Source organism: Hippoglossus stenolepis, chromosome 20 (assembly GCF_022539355.2).
Source record: "Hippoglossus stenolepis isolate QCI-W04-F060 chromosome 20, HSTE1.2, whole genome shotgun sequence".
Taxonomy (NCBI): domain Eukaryota; kingdom Metazoa; phylum Chordata; class Actinopteri; order Pleuronectiformes; family Pleuronectidae; genus Hippoglossus; species Hippoglossus stenolepis.
Window position 1 is genome coordinate 13,865,160 of NC_061502.1, and position 21,384 is coordinate 13,886,543.

At 42.6% G+C, this 21,384-nt stretch overlaps 2 protein-coding genes across 2 annotated transcripts; one reads left to right on the top strand and one right to left on the bottom strand.

Moving 5' to 3' along the window:
- On the top strand, positions 1 to 7,876 carry nr2e1 (nuclear receptor subfamily 2, group E, member 1). Its single transcript, XM_035144125.2, has 9 exons — positions 1 to 651; positions 3,276 to 3,421; positions 4,203 to 4,290; positions 4,625 to 4,860; positions 5,397 to 5,543; positions 5,865 to 5,961; positions 6,077 to 6,226; positions 6,457 to 6,562; positions 6,831 to 7,876. Exons 1-9 carry the CDS (start codon positions 591 to 593, stop codon positions 6,991 to 6,993), a joined length of 1,194 nt encoding a protein of 397 aa, XP_035000016.1. The 5' UTR covers positions 1 to 590; the 3' UTR covers positions 6,994 to 7,876.
- Positions 7,877 to 8,324: 448 nt separating this feature from the next.
- snx3 (sorting nexin 3) lies at positions 8,325 to 21,310 on the bottom strand. The gene is made up of 4 exons (XM_035144126.2): positions 21,095 to 21,310; positions 12,439 to 12,534; positions 12,055 to 12,179; positions 8,325 to 9,454 (listed from the first exon to the last, which is right to left on the bottom strand). Exons 1-4 carry the CDS (start codon positions 21,254 to 21,256, stop codon positions 9,349 to 9,351), a joined length of 489 nt encoding a protein of 162 aa, XP_035000017.1. The 5' UTR covers positions 21,257 to 21,310; the 3' UTR covers positions 8,325 to 9,348.
- Positions 21,311 to 21,384: the final 74 nt, after the last annotated feature.

The following is a 21,384-nucleotide window of genomic DNA, read 5'->3' on the forward strand; positions in this document are numbered from 1 at the left end:
GGAGTTTGGAGTAGAAAGCCAAGTGGATGAAGGAAGTGGAGATCTCCACCCTCCAGCCTTCCCCTGACACTTCTCACAGATATTACCGAGGCTTATTTGGGGGACTCGCACCACAAAGTCACATCGTGTCTTGGTTTCTAAAAAGTTGCCATCCGCCACGATATCAGAAATCTGTTCTTTCTTTCTCTCTTGCTCTGTTCTTCCCTGCTGCGGGTTGGTCGGACGCGCTCCAGGCACAGTCTCTCCATCTCCTAACTTTTGTGCACCGGCTGTTGCGCACCGAGCTGGAGCTCTGCGGTCGCCGTTGGTCCTCCTCTGTCCCTCGGGGCTGCACTCCGCCTCTCCTCCCGTCAGAAGTCCCTGCACCTCGGAGGCGAAGACTGCCTGATACCATGCACCCCCGAGTATCTTCTACCGGGCTCGTCGATCGGAAATAAACTCTTGTCGAGTTGAGCAACTTGCGGGACTTGGACGCGCAGATCTCGTCGCTGCTGGTGAAGAGCTGAAAGAACAAGTGATTTGAAGAGAGAAAGAGGACTTTTCTTTTTTCATCCCGAGCTGTTTTTGTTTTTTAATAAAGTCGAGTATCCATGATGAGCAAACCCGCCGGCTCAACAAGTGGCTGTTTGGATATTCTGAACGTCAAATCAAGTAAGTGTCGCCTCTGTGTTCCCTGACGCTGCTGGAGAATACTGAGCAGCAGTTTGTAAAAAGGCCTTTCTCTACTTAAAGTCAACATAAAGCTGCTGCACATGGATCCAACTCTCACTCTCGTGTCACCACTGCTTTATTACACTAATTCAAATAGTTTCATTCCTCGTGTTCGTTCAAAAACTGAGGAGGGATCCGTGTGGAGAATATCTGTTTCTTTCCCCCGAGTGCGCACACACTCATTTACACACACACACACTCACATAAACTCGAGCCAAAAGCGGATTCAGGCTGATTGGAAATTAAATCAACATATTTCTCAAGCTTTTTTTTGTTTTGTAGAAGAAATATAATAAAGTGCGTCCATGCTCTGAATTCTCCTTTTCATTCTCTCCATTTGCTTGATGACACTTGTTGCCTGTAATTTCATTTTCCGTAAAGACTAATTATAACGGTGATCTGGAGGATATTTTACTCTTAATTTGATTTCGAGATATCTACAGGAGATTCTTCTCTTGTGTTGCCATTCAACCCACTTAAAGAAAAATATTAAAACAGTATACGTGTCTGTAAATGCTGTGCCCACACACACAGGCGTCTCTGCACTCAAACACACCAGTGCTATTCAGTGTTTTTAAATTCAACCTTTTAAGATTTCCTCGTGATATTGAAGGATGTCTAGGGGTTTATGTGCTGGGTTAAATTACACTGGGTGTCTTTTTTTTCGTAGTATTTGCAATTATCCCTGTGCAAGGCCTCATAATTAATTCAAATGGAATCTCTCATCATGTAAGGCCCTAAAGTTGCCTATTGTTTTTGTTTTAAAAGAAATTACATTTTCTTTTCCATTCACGCGTGTGTTTCTTTCTGCATCTTTTACCAAATCCAAAAAACGTGTTATTCAAGCATAAAAAAGTTATATTTCTGCTGTGTTCCAACCATTAAATTAGATTCGAATACAACAACTGGCCCCACAGCATTGCAGCTCCATGTCATTATGGGTGGTCAGTGTGAGGAACATTTCCTTCTCTCAGTATAAAACTTAATTTCCAGTTCTTTCAGCAGGTTCTCGCCTTGATGGTGATTACGTTAATGGAATATGCCATATATCTTCAAGCAATTACTGCACACAATGGGGACGAATTGGACCCCCACAGCGGGAAGTTAAATACATTTCCCCCCTTACACAACATAACCGGGCGTCATTTTTTATTTAACCGACTCTGCACCAAACACGGTTTTACATTTTGTTTGCACTTTGTTTTTCGCGACGAGCTTCTGCGCCATTTTGTTCATTTTTCATTTAAATTACGCACGGAGGTTTTATTCTGGGGAGTGAAATGAAACTAGTCAACAAGTGACTCTAATCAGTACAGTAATTATTTTTTTTACAAGACATTTCTAGCTGGTTATGTACCTGAGCTACAGACTAGAAATGAGGACGTCCCTCTTTTGCTATTTTTAATTCTTGTGACTGACTCTCAACAGGCAATTCTCGCTCATATTAACCCCAAAAAGACATAAATACAACACATAAAGTTGTCTCCCTCCATCTTATAGCAGTGACACGGCTGTGGCCCGCACATGGAAGCCTATGCACGGCCTTCTGATTCTTAATAATCTGCCAATTCAAGCCCTATAACTCTCCCCTGGAGTCATTGTTTCTTGCTGCTGGGGAGTTATTCCCATGCCACCCTTTTTGACGGGTCACTGGTGAATCAATGAGCAGGTGGCAAAACGTCAGTGTAATTACATAGACGGCGTTTCCCTCCAGAATAAAACACCCTCCCTCATATGCATACTTCTTTTTTTTAATAGATTTGAATACAAATGTTCCCCCCCCCCCAAAAAAAAAAAAATAATCACATTTTTTTCATCTACACCGGGGTCGATTTACATACACTTCATTTGAGTTGGTGAAACGAGTTGGTGCGCATTATTCTCATGGTGCAGTGTCACTCCCTAATCCTGGGGCCTATAGACCTGCGGGATAAAGCAGCTGTCGAGTCCCATTATGAAGGGGAGTTGGCAGCTTGTCGAGATCCAGGCAGTCAGACGAGGTTCAATGGGGGAAAATCATTAAGTTAACACTTTCCCCTAATGTCTCCATTGTGCGCCCTCGGGCTATTGTCTTAGAGAGCTCAGATATGACGCTTCCCACCGGACTTTATTCTTGAAATGTACGCAGTGAATTCCCATGGTCGAACGAGGCGCGGGGCGAAGTCCAGTGTGTGTGTGTGTGTGTGTGTGTGTGTGTGTGTGTGTGTGTGTGTGTGTGTGTGTGTGTGTGTGTGTGTGTGTGTGTGTGTGTGTGTGTTGTGGGGTTGTCCGACAAAAACAAGTCATTTGCAGGACGATGGGTCCTCATCTCCACAACATAAGGTCATTTTGGGGGGGTTTTACTGTACATCAACGAATGGCTAAACAACTGCAAAACTAACTTCAAATTATTTGCAGGAGTGAATTGCAAAAGCAAGCAGGAGTTTCAGTCTTTGCAATGTTTCCACGTTTTTTTTGTATCTATAAAGAAGCAAGTTGCCATTGAATTGTATTCGTTTGAAATTGAGCTGAGTGTAGCCGCAGTGCTTGATAATTCATTTAACTGAAATACGGGCCGTCCCCAGGTCGGATTCTGGACATCCCATGCAAAGTGTGCGGCGACCGCAGCTCAGGGAAACACTACGGTGTTTACGCCTGTGACGGCTGCTCGGGATTCTTCAAGAGGAGCATCCGCAGAAACAGGACTTACGTGTGTAAATCTGGCTCCCAGGTGAGGCCTCCGCACAATCTATTCAAGTCATATATCCTCATGTTCTATTTATTTTGAAGTTGGCCCAAACTGGTTGTATATGTGGGTGTGTGTTTGATTATTTCATTTTATTGTTATTCTTATGAAGCACGATGGAGGTACAGGCGAACACAGGGAATAAAAAAAAAAAAAGAGCCACATTAAAAATGAAACCAAGAGAGCATCCAGTGCCTCTAGTTGATCTTACATTTACCAAATGATACCCGAGCAACAAGCACTGCATTAATCTCCAGGGAGATACGAGTGCTCTGTTCTCCAAGTCTCATCCAAAAACACAGAACTGACGCTTTACGCACGAGAGGTTAAATATTTACGCACAGATGTTTTCTGTTTGCTTTACTCTCGTGGCGCATGTGTGAAGTCTCTCTTGATGAGACTAATTGTGTCACGCCTGGGGCCATTAAGCGTCGGGGCTAAACACCTCGCTGCTGTAACATATCAGGTGTAATCCAATCTAATGGGATGACTCGAAGGCGAGGATTTAGGCAGCAGAGGGCGGGATGGAGTACTTATCCCGCGGGATCAGGCCGCAGTGGAGCCGCAGGGGTGTAGTCGATAACTACACGATAATAGCACGATCTTTCACCTGCAGATTGGCCTCCCAGGCAGATAATAGCACGACGCTTGGAAGCTATAAACCCCCTTTCTTTTCTCTCCCCCTCTCCCTCTCTCTCTCCTCTCTCTCTCTCTCTCTCTCTCTCTCTCTCTCTCTCTCTCTCTCTCTCTCCCTTTCTCTGCACAGGGAGGTTGTCCCGTAGACAAAACTCACAGAAACCAGTGCCGAGCGTGCCGCTTGAAGAAGTGTCTGGAAGTGAACATGAATAAAGACGGTAAATGGGCATAATTGAATTATCACGTTGGCCATACACACGCCATGCAACGGTGTTTGGACTGGAGGTGGGAAAAGTGCATTAAGGCTAATGATCCAGGCGCAAAAGTGATAATTACAAAGTATTTACTTGTTGAGGGATATTCATACTGATTATAGAGAATTGTTTTTTTTACAATCACAAACATTTGCACTTTGAGGTTGAATTATTGAAGGGAATAGTTTGGAAATAAATGCAATAATTATAAAACATAGAAAAGTAGATAAACAAGTGATTACTCCTGCAGGGACCTCTCCTCCGCTCATGTGCTGCACGTTTGTGTCCCGTTTCACAGCCGTCCAGCACGAGAGGGGCCCCCGGACGTCCACCATCCGCAAACAGGTCGCCCTATATTTCCGGGGCCACAAAGAGGTGAACGGATCGTCGACCCATTTCTCGGGCTCCTCCATGCCCGGCCCTCCCTTCTTCACCACGGTCACGCAACTGGAGCCTCACAACCTGGAGATGAGCAACGTGGCCACCACGCCGGAGAGACAGGCCATCGTTGGTCTGGCACAGCCCACCCCGAAGGTAGGCGACATTTTGAGATGGCTTAACAGTTATTTAATTAGATTTTTTTCCCCTATTTTTAATCTCCTTGGATTTGTATATTCTACTTTACTTTCAAGAGTTAGTTTGTTGTGAATCTCTAATAAATAGAAATCAACAACCAATCTGTTTTCTTCGGGTTTTTCTGGTCAATTATAGTCATTTTTAAAACCTAGAATTATCAGAATATACAAGTCCTTAATAGTTTATGATATCCCATTGATATTTGTATTATTCCCAAATGTTATTATAAGATTACAGTTTTTTTTAGGATAAGGGTGAGAAGTTGAAATTCTTGTTCCGATTTAGCAGCCTGCTAAGAGCCACAAATCCGCCAATTAGGCTAGATTTCTCCCTGTAAATCCTCCACAGGCAACACTAATAATTACAAAAACCTGCTGCTGGGGCTTGGAGTTTGATCATCGTCAAATATGCAGCAATTCTCTGAACTGCAGTTTCATTATAACCACAAGCTGTTGCTGATACTAATGAAAATTATGATGTTCCCATTCCTCCAGTATCCCCACGAAGTCAACGGGACCCCCATGTATCTGTACGAGGTGGCGACGGAGTCCGTGTGCGAGTCGGCGGCGCGCCTCCTCTTCATGAGCATCAAGTGGGCGAAAAGTGTCCCCGCATTCTCCACGCTGCCTTTATCTGACCAGGTACACTGTGGGCTGAAGGGCTGAACGAGATGTTTAGACGTTTAGACGTCTCCTTTCAAGCTTTCGATTTGGTTTTCATATTATGGGTCTATAGGAAAGTAACTATATAGTTATAGTCGATATGATGTAAGATGATGGAAGCCAGGGGCCTTTCACAGGCCTAACCAAGAGAACAGCGCTGTGCGTAATATGGAATCCAACAGGTTTTACGCACGGGTTACTGTGATACTGTACGATCAAATGGGCTTAAAATATTTCAAACCAATGCTTGATTCTGCTCTTCAATGTAGTTTTTAACCCTGAAATTCTTCTTCTTCGCAGCTGATTCTGCTGGAGGACGCATGGAGGGAACTATTTGTTCTTGGCATCGCGCAGTGGGCCATTCCTGTGGACTCCACAACTCTTCTCGCTGTTTCTGGTGCGTATACGAGGCTCCTATCTGGTCACAGCCAACGACCAGCCTCATGAATGTAGAACAGTCAGTCACTGCACATTTATCCTGCGTAATGACACGTTTCTATTTGTATTAATAGGAATGAACACTGAAAACACAGAGTCCCAGCGGATGAATAAAATCATGTCTGAGATTCAAGCACTTCAAGAGGTGGTCACCCGGTTCAGACAGATGCGTCTGGATGCAACGGAGTTCGCCTGTTTAAAATGTATCGTGACATTCAAAGCTGGTGAGTGCCATCATCTCCCAGGTTGTAGTTCAGCATTGTCATTTAACTTAAAGGCTCATAATGGAAACCATCATTATTTCTTTTGGTGTGCCCACCTTTCCTCTCTGTCTAAACCTAAATCTGCAGAGGGAATCGAATGACAGCAGAAGTTCGAGTGGCTAATTGAACCTCGTGGCTTTATTTATGCAACACACCAGCCACCTTTTTAAATCCTGCCTCTTGTCTTTCAGTTCCCACGCACGGCAGCACCGAGTTAAGAAGTTTCCGTAACGCCAGCGCCATCGCTGCGCTACAGGACGAGGCGCAGCTCACTCTCAACAGCTACATTCACACCAGGTGAGACACAGGAGACGTTATGAACCTGTGAGGATTGACTCACACGAGGCACCTTCCCCCTGCAGCCTATATACGTTCATTATAAAGTTAATGAGGCAATAAGGCGCTGTGGTTTCCTGTAATCTTGCACATGCAGGTGCAGCATGTTATTCAATTGGCAGCATATTGGCCCAGATGTGTGTTAATTGAAGACGCTGCTAGTGAACACACAGAGGCCCAGAGACAGGGCGTTTCCTTTCTTTCTCTTACCCCCGGTGATGTGTTGCAGGTACCCGACTCAGCCCTGTCGCTTCGGTAAGCTGCTCCTGCTCCTGCCCGCGCTGCGCTCCGTCAACCCCACCACCATAGAGGAGGTGTTCTTCAAGAAGACCATCGGGAACGTCCCCATCACCAGGCTCCTCTCCGACATGTACAAGTCCAGCGATATATGAATTTCTCGCCATCTGTCCAGTGCGCATGGAAAAGAGCTGAGCCGAAGGCCCATGCAGAGACTCACCCAGCAGTCGACAGAATGACAAATCCTAGCAGATGTAACCATGGGTTGATTTTTTTTTTTTTTTCGCTAAGCACAAAATCTCTTTGGCTATATTTAAAAAATAGGCTCCATTGAAACAAAGACTGCAACACAAGCTGGAATTCACCAAGTAGCCAGTTAACAGTCTAGTTAAGGATTAGCCTGTAATGTTCATGATAGAAGTGACTTTATGAAACTGAAAGCTACAGTTTAAATACGGCCTGAAGACTCTGGAGAGCACCTGTCTGACAAAGAATTGTTATATATAACGAAGTTTTTCGAGTGTCTGTGAGACCAATGAGCTTGATGACCAATTACATCTTTTATTGCTGTGTTCAGTCCCACTGGAGGAAACCAAAAAAAAAAAAAAGATGGCGCATGCGTAATGTGGGGGGGATGCGAGTCGCTGTCCCTCGATCCGGTGCTGAAACCAAACGCACGGGGGCATCGATGAGGAGGTGGCAACTCAAATTATAAAGGAGGCACAGAGGGCAAAGACTTTAAAAAGGATCCGCCTGCATTGCCCCCCCCCCAGCCCCACCCCTGAGTGTAAAAGTACATTAATCTGAAGATGTTTGTATTTAAGTGGTAACTGTCCATGTTTGTGTTGGTGTGTCCTGTTTGAGGCGCAACATTAAACTGCTTAGGTCGACTTTGTGAAGTTAGACACTAACACTGGATGAAAAATTCAGCACTTGGGGATGTTTTTGTGACCTGTGATGTTTTTATTCTGCTGTAAATACTTAAGAGTTATAACTGTTTAGAGTTGTAACCAAGAGAATAAAATACACTGAATTAAACTGTTTTCATATCATCGAGATGTATGAACGATCAGCTGCAGTTAAAAAGCAGGTTTGCACTTCACGTCATTGTGAGTAGTAGTGTTGCTTATCCAAGATTGAATTTTGTGGACATTGTTTCATACAATTTCAGTATATTTCAATTTCAATACAATTGCTTTAGTAACGAGTTAGTGTATTGTTACATGAGGAGTAATCAAGTCACTATGAGTTTATGTGATCAGTTAAATCAGAAATTAATCTATATCCCATCAATTTATCCATTAAACATTAAACATTATCATTCATATGTTTGATCCGGCTGTAGAAGCAGAACATCACCTCTTCTCATAGAAAGCATGAAGCGGTTTGCCTCCAACTGGAAGTCAGATGCGAGCATGTAGATGTCACTGCAAGAACCAACAGTCCTCATTTTTATCACATTTAAAAAAAACTACAAGGTGGAAAATGTATTTAAAAATATATATTACAATGGGCCCGACATGTTTAAGCAAACAGAAGCACCAAAGACATGCAAAATAAAGAGGATTTCATAGGTGTTCATCATACATCAAACATGAGTTAACTTGATTATAAGTGTTCCCTTTACAAGTACTTCAACCTCTTTGTAAAGGAAAGAGTAGATGATGTGTTTATTGAAAAATAGATGTAAAAGCAAAAGGTTAAAATATTGGTTATAATGGCTGCGACAACTTGACAATCCAATGTGGCGCGGGAGATGGGTCAACCGTCCGAATCAACAAATGTACTTTCTGCGTGGAGATATTTCACCTATTTTATTGGAAAATCTTCAAAATAAAGAAAAATGGCACAGCAGTATACAAATCTCAAAATGCATATAGCCCGTAGAAATACTGCAGTTCCCTCTGTGTAAATTAAATTTTTCCTGCTAGAAAATCATCGTGATAACTGGGCAGGTGCTGGTTGATACACACACACACACACACACAGGTGCTTCCTTTTGAAGGGTGGATCAAGTGTCAAGGCCCATCACATATATGTGTGTGTTTAGTTGCTAGTTACGGTGTATCGGATATATAAGATGGGAAATGTGGGTCTTTACAGGAGCATTGCATACATAGAAGTCTTATTCAAATGTTACTATATAAATGAATATATTCAAGACATAGCTAAATGATAAATACATAATATATCCATGTTAGTGGCATTTCCAGACATATAGAGAAATTACTATAAATTACTTTGAACCACAGTAATTGTGTAGAACATTCTTTACTCCAATTAGAAAGTGAAAACAAACACCGATCAGGGTCACTAATTTAACTAAAAGAGGCAGTGAACGATATTATTTTGGGGGACGCGAGGAGGGGAAGTTGTCTTTGAAATGTTTATTGTCTGAGAGAAACCTGGAGCAGTGAAGAGAGCTTTGGGTTGTCGGGCCAGGCGGAGCCGAGCGGGGTCGAGCCAGACCAGGCCAAGCAGGGCCATCTTTTTTTTTTTTTTTTTTCTTTTCAGGCTTGTCTGATTTTGGATGGGGTGTAGGTCTTGTCCAAAGACTCGTCCTGTAGAAACATGTGCAGGCATCGTTCGTTCTGGGCTAAAGGGTGACCGGCCACTCTGAAACACACACAGGAGCAAAGGGCAGGTTTGAAGCAGGAGGATTCAGGAGTCCTTTGTGATGTGAAGGATATGAAGGGAATATTTCAAGTGATAAGTGTATGAACATGCGAGTACATCTGCATGTGTATAACGGAGTTATGGAGCGCAGTGAACACAAGTTACATTTTCTAGGTTAAAAGGTAAGATTTTAAATTGTCCTTTAAAATTAATTTCAAAGATGTGCTGAAAAGTAAACAACCATTTCACTCATATTCTTATGGCTAAATCCGAAAAACTTCCTGCGCAATGAAACTTTTCTCTTTTATTCTTCGTCTTCTTATAAAAACAGAACATTATAATTTTGTGGACTTTATTGACATTTCAGTTGTTGAGTTATTGACATGCATACTATACTGTATACAGTATGTAATATAAACTAATGTTCATAGTACACGGTTGTTACAGATAAACAAGAAATCTAAATACTTGCCAACAGGAAACAATACAGGATTTGGATCAAAAAGATACTTAAACTGCAAATCAGTCTTTTACCCAAGATTCAGTAATTTAAATAAAGTTTTCCTGGAGCTGTTTCACTAACATGCACGTCTATATGTTTTTTATTAACGAGAGTAAACTACAGTTAGTAACTTTTACAATGTTAACCCAGTACACACAACACCAATGTAGGAATAGTGCGAGTAGTTTGTGCCACAGCTTTAGAATGGAAACGTGGTGTGTGTGTGTGTGTGAGAGAGAGCGAGAGCGAGAGCGAGAGAGAGAGAGAGACAAGAGGATGACATGTAAAAGGGTCTTTATCTTGAGAAGTGCTTGGTTTTCATGTTAAACACATGGCTACCAAGACGCTCCGAAAGCATGTGACAATCTGTGAAATAATCACAAAAATCGATATAAATCTTGTCAACGGTAACGTGAACACAAACAGCACAAGTCATCATATCACAACTGAAGAGGCCTACTGTAATTTTGATGACTGACTATACATTATATACTGATCTGTAGTACTTAACGGTATCTATAACAGATATTGGTTTGTGGGTATGAATGTGTGGTTGCGGTCACAAGCTTTTCTACTTTACTATAATATAAGTAATGAGTTTTTCTTCTCTGTCACCTTCAATAAACAAGAGAGAGAAGTGTCAATTTCAGTCAAAATTAACTCATCAACTCTGACATGGGAAATCACAGTTTTGAGGAATACAGTTGAAAAGTATTTGTGTTTCACCCCCCCCCAACATCTAATTTTTGATCCAAGTACGATTTATTGAGATTAATCTGTTTATTACAGCTGTATATTATCACTACACTTCGAGAATACAGCATGTCTCAGACTTTTTCCTCCGTTAAAGCCAAGATGACATGAGGCTTCCCTTGAAGTCCCTTCAGATGACGCACAGCAGCTTGATGTGCATGAGCCTGAGCACCTGAGAGCCTCGAACATCTCATTTTATCCAGAACAGATCAACAGGATGACATAGCACGTATGCATGTATGACCTCTAAATCGAAATATTTCAGTGAAATTAAGCTACTCAGGCAGGAACCGACGGGTCAGATACCAGTGCAATCATCAGAAACCAGCTCTATTTAATAGGTTTTGGAAATTTGCAGTTGACATTGAGGACAAGGTGCAGCAGAAGAATGTTAAAATCTGATGGTCCTTGCTTGCTTTTGGAAGCGGGGAGGGGTAAGCCCTTGTTTTTTTCTATCTGAAGCATGAATTACTCTACATTTGAGGCTAGTTTTTTTCTTCTCCTCCTCACTTGTTTCACAGCAACAATCGTGTTTACCGTTCCTGGAAGATTTCTTCTCCACAATGGTCTCAATCACACATTAAAACAATGCTGCCAGCCATGTCGGCCAGTATTACGTCTGAACAATGATATGATCAACAGCAGTTATTCATTCATCGGAGGAAAGTGTGGGGTGGGGGTCTTAATTGCCAGCACTTTCTCATCTCCTTGAGAAAAAAAAACATATTTATGGATTTTAATTTTCTCAACTGTCTTTGCACACTTAATATTCCAACAGGAAACATTGATGCATTTGCACATGAAACAAAGATAATGGCCAAGTCTGCAATCAAAGCAAATAATTACAGTCACACTGTAACTTTTATTGTTACGCAGCTGAAAACGAGGACATGCTGGATCAAAAATAAGCAGAGGTGCACACACCATCCCATGGAACCAGGCGCTGTAATTTGAGCTGCAATTATCATAAATTACACATCAACAATAAAACAAATGTGGGAAAAATTATGTTCTGGGGTGCGCGCTAGAGTCCTCTTTGGTTATTCTTATCTTTTTCCGACGTAATTAAAAAAGAGAATTAAGGAGGATAGTGAGGGAAAAAGACCTGCCCGTCTCAGCGGGTTCAGTTTGTTAACAATATGAGGAGAAGTGGAAAAGTTGAATCTACTTATTGCAAAGTGTTTCATTGTTGTTGAGAGTTAAAAAAAAGACATTGCTAAGGAACGAGCAGTAAACGACTGCTAGTACAAAGGGACAAGAATTGTAAGGAGAAAATTGTTTTGACCTTGTGGCAAAGTAGTGGAAGTTGGGAGAGAGAGAGAGACAGAAGATGTGGACGGCTTACTTGTTGAGAAACTGCTCCAAACCCTGTCTTCGCTCCTCAATGAAGAGGTCATCAAATATCCCATTATCCCCTCGAAACGGAAACTGCCGGAAAAGAGCTTTTCCTGGGAGAGGAGGGACGACCACCTACGATAAAAGAGCAACCACGGGAAATCGCAGAGTAGCAGTTAAACAAGCAATTTATTAAACAGTAAAACAGTCTTAAAGTGAGTCTGTAACATGTGGTCAAAGCTAAAACCTTCCTTGAAAAACATATATGGTCCAGCAGATCTTTCAACAGCTCTCTCCCTGATCAAGTGCGGTGCAGAAACGGTCAATGCTATATAATGATTTGATAAACCAAGTACTCGAGAGGCTTTGTGTCAAGTTACCCTCCAAGTCTCACCTTGCTCTCCCTCTCCAGCTCCGCTCTGAGCCACTCAAAGTCACTGTATCGCCTCCGAACAAGAGACTCCTTCAGCTTAAAGATGGGTAGGTTGGTCTGCGAACACAAACACACACACCCACACCCACACACACCACACACACACACACAAAGTGGCAAACCGTTAACAAATGTCACCTTTTGGAGCTGCCTTCATTTACTGAGGAATTCTTTTTAAACGGTTGTTAGCTGTTACAGGAATTGAAGAAATGACTGAGATTTTCTTTAAGGCACAAAGTAAAGCTCAGAAAGTTGAATTAAATAAACATTACAATGAATCCAAGTTCAGCCAGTACAGATTTCTACATGCACTGTATGGTATTGTGCTTATTATTGATTAATATGGCTTCTATTTTTCTTCATTAGATCGTTTTATTGTGAAACTAGCGAAAGCTCAAAATGCTTGTCACGATTTCCCGAGGGCGGAGGTTACGTTCTTATTGTTTGTTTTGTCTGACCTTCAGAATAAAACACAAACGAATAATAACAGAGACAAAAGAGCAAATACTTAGCTTTAATTGTTGCTATTTTGCTTGCTAAATGAAAACCTAATCAAATTTGTTACAGATCATTTTCTGCCTCAATGAGTAATGGATTAATCCACTAACTAGCTCAACTCTATATTTCTTTCTTTCTTGCAACATGTTTTTCTCGATGCACGACGGACATTTTGTCAGAGTAATAAGTGTTCGAGGTGAAACAACCTATCAATCAACAGAAAATGATTCAGAAACCATTTTGATGATCAGTTTGTCGTTTGTTTCTGGCAAAAATGCCAAAAACACATTATGTCCAACTTTTCAAACATATTTGGGTTTTGGACTGTTGGATGGATCAGCAAGGATTTTAGGAAACTGTGATGAGTATTTTCTGACATTTTATATTACAAACTATTTATTGATAAAATAATTGACAGATTAATCAACAATATCTTTTAGGTGAATCTCTACTACCCTTTACATAATCAAACGGAAAACATGACTTCAGGTACACAGGAACACCTCGACATACATCTTGAGTTTAATGTCATTAGTAAAACCAACCATTAGGTTCAGTTGCACCCAGGAACTAACTAACTTAGTATTGGTCTCATTGCTTTAGTCACCTGTGGGTTTGGACACCTTGTGACGCAACTGTTGACCATAAACTCATTTAAAGGTGTTCCCTAGTATGATTTTAACACCAACAAACCAACTCCGAGGTTGTTTTCTGTTTGCCAACAGTAAAAAGAGCATAATGATCACAACCATGAGGAGAGATTGTGCCAACATGAAGAGAAAGTTAATTCCTTACTGCATTGGTTTCAGGTATAACCTTGTGTTATCTACTCTGACTTTATAAAAATGAAGAGAGGAAATGAAACAAAGACTCCTTCAAATTGAGGTACACTGAAAAGAAAAATTTAAACTGTCCTCCAGGCAAAGTTCACTTATGTTTTGCTCACCAAGGTCTATTGCACTGAGAAGGTTTTTGCCATTTTTTTTCCTTCCTCTGAGCGTTCGTGTATACCAGTGCACAGATGTGTGCATAATTCTAAGTTGCTGTTGACAAGCACTCGAGAGCGAATTTCATATTAAAAAGAGGAGATGTTTCGACATTGACAGAGAATACTGAAGCAAACAGCACATTACAGCACAATGCCAAACCTCTTCACTAGTCCTGGCAGCACATGGCCATCCCATGACAATGTACAAACAAGGAGAGAGTGAATGAGCATTTCATTGGCGGGCCACATTCGGAGAAGGTCAGAATTCACGGGAGGAGGAGGAATCACAAGAGCAAGGCAACCGAGCAAGTAGGTGCAGCATGAATGCAGTTTGAACAGCAGACTGATCGATGAGCAGATGACCGTGTGCAATAAAGGGGATGGAGAGTTAACTAGAAGGCTGAGTAAATGGATAAGCAAAAAAAAAAAAGGTGGGGGTGGGGTAGGCTTAAAGGAAGAAAAGAAAAAGTGGAGAGGTTGGGAGCTTCATCTGGTCTGTGCAGGACTAATTGAGGAGGGAGGAGAGCAGGAGTGGTCTTTTCGCTCTCATGGCCTCTCCCTTTCAGTTTTTTCCCTCTTTATTTCCCCTGCTCTGTGATAATAAGTCAGATTTTCTGCCCTTGAGTCTCCTCTCGTCGTGTTTCAATGGGGAAAACACAGGCATTTTTTTTATTTTCTTCCCTCTCTGCTCCTGTCCTCCCCTCCGTCTTCCGAAAATGTGAATCCCACCAAGCTTTGGTGGGAAAGAGGAAAAACTTAAAATGAAAAAAAAAAATAATCTCATGATGATGAGGATTGTGATATCTGTAAGACAAATGTCAGAAATGGGAATAATTCAAATACAAAGTCAATGGTCATGAATTCTACCTTTAAAACATAATAGTGTTCCATTGCATTTCTACTGAAGTTGCAATTCAATAAAATGCCGCCCCGTACAACACCAACACTAAGACCTCAGTCTTAAACATACAATCTGTGATATCACTACAAAAACTGGCGAAAATAGTCTTCATAAAAGGTGGAAATATGTGGAGCAGCTGATGTACTGGATTGAATTACACTGTATAGATGCTTTAAAATGGTCCCAAATCTCATTTTCTTATGGGTGTTACTCAGAGAAAACCATGGGGGAAAACTTTTTTATGGAATTGCAGGTGTGCTGGGCAGAAAGGTGAAGTGAGTACAGAGGAGCTTAAGGAGGGTTTTGTTACGACAGGAGTCTTGGTGCATACAGTGAGTGTGCAGCAAAGATAAATATGTTCAATTCCTGCTTGTGTGTGACACCAACTGATTTTAAAGTCTGTCAGGGTTTTCAATCTTTCAGTGTTAACTGTAACATGAGAGTTGTTTCATTCTCACCCCCATGACATGATTGCAGTTTTCCCCACCACCACATTAGCCTTGAAGCTCCTTTTTAAACAAACAAACCATTTTGTAACCAGTTCTTTCTGTGACCTTTGTAGTGCCTGCATGAAATCAAAGCACAGACAGAAGCCGGACTTTTCTGCATTCAAGACATTAATTTGAATATTGTGGACTAACATAGCTCTTTAATATGTGCTTTGATGAAGTCCTTAACGCAGGTGATATAGCTGGGCTTAGATGACAGTTATGATAATAGGAGATACAATAGGTGCCTGTAAACTCACTTAAATTGTCTCTGCCACTCCCTCTTTCCCACCAAGTTTTTCTGTATCACCCCAGCACGAAAACCCAACTCACACACCCCACTAATTTCAAGTTCTCTCCAGGTGAAGTTGTCAATGAGCCCCTCACTCCTCCTCTTTCTCAGGTCACAGAAGAAGTGGATTATCTTAGCTTTATCGCCCCACTGCTCTAGAATTAACTTCACTCTCCTCTCACCGCGCTCTGTCCCTGCTGCGTCATGTTACCTCACAGCATGGAGCGCCACAAAGTTAATCCCCACCACAACAGATCACAGTTACAGGTAATCTGCCACCGCCGTGACTCTAATCCCATCATGCGCGCACAGAAAACACTTAACTGTGCACAAGCACACACTGACGTACAGGCGGTAGACGTGAACAGGTGTTAAGTCATACAGTTAGCAACGTAAATATAATAGCCCAAAGCATTCAGAGCTTGTACACACCGTGGAGCCATCTCCAGACAATGAGGTTATTAGGGCGGGTGTAAGGGAAGAAAGTCACCTGGCCTTTCAATCCTCTCACCTTCTCAAACCCTGTGATTAAGAGATTGGCCTTGCAGGACAAGGGGAGGAACGAAAACGACAGAACTGAAAAATGAGAGGTCTCACTCTCCCTCTCTAACTCTCTCTCACACACACACACACACACACACACACACACACACACACACACACACACACACACACACACACACACACACACACACACACACACACACACACACACACACACACACACACACACACACACACACACACACACCAGTGCGTGAGAGCTCTACGAGTCAAAGATCAGGTTTCCCCTGGCCTCTGTTCTCTTCATGGCTGGTTGGAGGTGAGGGCCCGGGTGTCTCAACTTACTGGCCCCTGCAGTGATTGGGACATGGGACCAGCCCAGACCCAGCCTCGTCTTAGCATTTCATTAATTGTCTAAAAAGGCACACTTTGCCTCTCACACTTTCTGAGAGACAGAGTAAAAAGAGGGTGTATGGAAGTAAAGTTAGCGGAAGGACAAAAATGAAAAGCTTAATAAACACATCAAGGGAAATATTTAAAAGCAGGCTTGAAAAAAAACAAAAAAATCCTGTATCCAAAAAAAGAGCATAAAGCTAGATGTTGATCTTTCAAAGTACACCTCCTACCTTTACTTTCCCTTTTGCGTGTACACGGTGCAATCTACGCTTCATGGGAAGAGCATGTGATGCATAATGTGAGGGACACAATACCTTAGGCTTATTGAAAATGGTTTTGAAAAGAGGCAGAACCCTAAAAAACAGCGAGACAGAAAGACGGAGAGAGGGGACAAAGATCACTCATCTCCTGAGAGAATAGTTCAAGGCCACCATGCATTAGCTTTTAGCAGGATGGATTAAGTCAAGTTTGAGAGTGCGCATCCTACCCCTCCCATATACTCCCCTTTCAGAATAACAGCATTAAAAATGGCAACATAATACCATCTCATTGCATCATATTCCAAAATGGGGAAGACAAAAAAAGACAGGGAACAAAAGCGTTAAGGCTATGCTTCTTTTGCTCTCGCCTCTCCATGTACTCTCTCACTCGTTCCCTTTGCTTGCCGGCCCCTGTGGCCTGACAGCCTAGACTCGCCGAGCTGGCAAAAAGCTGCTTTGTTGCCATAGTATCAACTCCCACTTTTGATACTGTCATTTCAAGTAGGATATGGTAGCCTTGATACAATATGTTCCCCATTTCCATTAAAATAGTTGTCGAAGAGGATGCTGTAGACTTTGGATTACACTTGACTGTGCCTGACAAGCGCCCCCCCCTCCGCCCAAACACATACACCCACTCCCCATCTCTCTCTCTCCATTTTATTAATGACCAAAGCCCCCCACCCCAATGCCCAAATGGAAAAGAGAAAGAAAGAGAGAGGGAGAAGCTATGGGAGTAGAGAAGAGGAGGGGTAGAAGACTGAGTGAGAGTGAGAGTGAGAGACAGAGCTATAAGAGGCCTTTTATGTACTCCTATCCATAAACAAAGTGAGATCCCAAAGTTCACTCCCCTGAATGTGCTCTCTGGATGAGATGGGAACCAGCTAAGGACAAGAAATTTTTATAATACCCTGCACCCCCTTCCTCACCCACTCTCGGTCTCACTCAGACACTAACTCCAACCCCCTGTTTGCTGAGGGTCCAAACGCACTACGCTGCTTGAGGGGTTCCTCTCAAACCAGTAACCACCACAAAAAACCATTAAGGTGATATGATAGGACTCTGCTGAATAACTTTAGGAACCATTAGGAACATGTGCAAACCACCTCTACCGTTTTAGAAGCTGCACTTAAAATGAAGGGATTTCGATGAGAACAAAAAAACATTGTTTCAACACGACCCTGGACATTACAAGTCCGCTCAGGCAAAATGAGATATCCGCCTCCTTTCACTATGAACTTAGCTTCCACCTCTTTCGGGGGGAAAAACCTGACTGAAAGAAGTAGATTGATCCCATTGATTTAAAATGCCGGGTGCAGGACTGGCTGTCAACAAGTGACTGTGTAACCTGCCACACAGCAAACAGTTGGCTTCTCACATGATAATCCAGTCCTTTTACAATTAGTTTCCACACAAACTTGATGAACATTAAAAAAAACGACCAATGAGTCACAAGCCATTGCCAAATGCATAAACTTACTCATTTAAAACAGAGTCGAGGGAAATATTACAATATCATTGAAAGAATGAGGCCGTGCTGCACAGTTTCGCACATTCAGTTATAGAAATTCTGGTAACCACACTATGAACCTGACAACTGACTGCACACAGCTGGGAGTGAAATGGGATAAGTGGGCGATGGGATGAAGACTGGTGAGGGGGTGGCTTTCTGCCCTCCCATGGGTGGGGGGTGTGGAGTAAGGAAGGGGAATAAACACTCCAGCTCCCCCACACCCTGGCCTGTTTTATTCTTCTCGTCTATCAATGAGGGGATTAGAGAGACGGTCTCAGTGCGGCCACAAGGGCTCTCTCAATTTCGGACGGATAGCGGAACATCAGTGAGAACAGGGGACAAGGGAAAAAGTCATAAACAGAAACTGTAAAGCAAAATTAGATAAGAAATTAAAGTAGGCCTGAATATCTAAAGCACAATGGAAACCAAAAGACAAAGAATAACGAAGACGCGGTGCATTCCCGTTCCGGGAATCGCGGCTGACGCTATTAAAATGCTGGCGATGGAGTAAAACGCTTCTAAAGAAACCTGAAGAAAGGAGCAAGAGAGAAGCAAAGCAAAGTTGACACCACGTTTGTTGGGAAGTGAGGGATGCGCCGCTTCTTCTGTGGTCTTATGCAAAGCAGGGTCACACAGGGCTATGAGGTGCACAATAATGCTGATTACACGCATATGCTAATTATTACACGCTAATCAAGTACAGTAGCCTTATATTCAATGCTAACGCCTGGAGACTGCTTCGCTTCCCGCAGCCCATTTCTTTAAGGTAAAGGGAAACTAATAATACTCGAGGGCTGCTATAACCAATCTAAATACACCAGGCCACTAACTACAGGGGTGTCAGTCAACTGAAATGATAAGAGATTAGAGATAAGAGATGAGGCAATCAGGTGAGCTGAGTGACTGCCTGACAGTTCCAGACTCGCACATTAAAAATGCATAATACAGAGTCCTGGAATGGCTGAAGTAATGCAAAATAGTATGTGGTGACAGACAAGTTGAAAAATATATGTGAACGAAGAAATTACTGTCATATTCTGAAAACAATGCTGATTTAAATAGAACACATTCTACCTGTGTAGGCTGATGGTTTTCTTCAGTGTATAATGAACCAACTGTCTTGTGGTTATGTATAAAGTTGGAAGGCCGATCATATACTGTTATTTTAACAATGCCAAATGTTGTTTTAACTCTGCATTCTTGACATTAGAAACAGAAGTAAAAAAACACTCTCAAAGATTCATTCCACTGGAGCTTTCAAACTTTATCCACAACCTTTATCAGCAACATTGACCTAGCTATATCTCCATTGAACTGTAGATCTTCAAATATTGCATCGCTTTGAGCTCCTCTAGGACTTCCTGTCCATATTGTCTGCATGGAGGAGTTTGACATTGAGGGTCTGACCATTTACAGGTCGATGAAAACTGAGCTAACTCACACTCTGATGAAGACCATGTGATGTGGTCGCAAGCTCAAAGACAAGTGGCTATGTGGACCGTGAGAAGATTTTGCCTATTTTGCATAATCATATTCTATGTGTTAAATCACTGAAACTCAGTGGCTGTGCTTGTTAAAAGTGGTCCAACATGATTTTTAAGATGATTTAGCCTTCACATTAAACCCATATGATACAGGAGGTGTCTTTTGCAATAACGAGGACTGTTTAACTCTCCTCGCTGATTGCTCAATAGAGCCATTTTTATGGACAGCGCAGGACAATGACCTAACATTTACGCAACAACCTTTCGTCGATTCTTCTCACAAGCATTTTGACCAACTACCAAGTGTTTTACCAATGAATGGCAGAAACCTCCATGAGGAGAAAAGCATTTGTGCAACTCTGCATGTTCTCCCGGGCCAGTGTAGGAGGAAGGAAATGTGTTATGTGAAGGTGGGGGGTGGGCGGGCATGTGGAGAGGACCGGGGAGCATCCTGCATCCTGTCTACACGCACAGAAAAGCTGACTTGCTGACTTGTGTTCCCCTTTATGTGACTTTCGATGAGTGATCAGTGACACCAGGAAAGATGAAGCATCCTTAGATCGACCTCGCACAAGTGTAGTATTAGTGCGACGCGTGTATGAAAGAAGGAGCAGCGACACACAGCCCTACTTTCGTGTAAAGTTTATCATATAGCGTGTACAAGCTCTTATCTATTCTTTGCAGTCAGGGGATGGGGTGTGGCCTGAGGAGAACTCTGAGCTGACCAGGAAGACTTTACACTTTTATTTAATAACTTTGTATCCATCTTACCACCGAGGTTATTTAAGTCCAGCTCACTTGTAGCCATGTCTCTTATGTGAAGCGATAACACAGCTGCACTGCCCAGGACACAGAGGGAAAACACTAATGTAAACAAACTCCCTCCTAAAGCAGGGCGATAGGACACAGCCTGTTAGCATCATAGCTCGTACTTGTAACTGATCTGCAGTTGTTAGCATTATCCCCCTGATGTTATTTGACCTATAAGCTAACATCTGGACTCATAACTTCGTCTCCCCTGACGTCAACTCGATGTCAGGTAGCTGAGCACTGTTAGTTCTGACGAGGGTCACTAGCCTGCTAGCTAGCCAATGCTAACTTGCGTCACATTTGACCCTCGCTCTTCTTAACTACGCGTTCACACATTCTAACGTGGACACTGTTCAAATATCCGCGTCTTCGTGACTGGGACAAAATCGGTGTCAGGAAGCCTTCACTTGTTTTGGACGCTGAAAAACGGCGGCTAGCTCAGGTAGCTAGCTCGCAAGCTAACGTCATTAGCAACTAGCTCACCTTCAGTTTCACTTCATACGTGGTGTGTTTGCCCCTGCCCACCCCGATGGTCTCGGGCTTGATCACGTCGATCTCTAGGAAGTTACTCGGGGGTCCATACGCGTCATTTAGGTTCTGAGGCTTGGAGAAGAGCCTTCTTGTGTCAGCTATGGTATCAGCCATTTCTCCCCTGTCCTTCCAGCAGCTCGAGATAGCGTGAAGCTAGACAGAGTACACATATGTACATTCCGCTGGTGGCCTTCAGAGTAAAGCATTTGGCGGATATTGTCTCCACGAAAATGGCAATTATA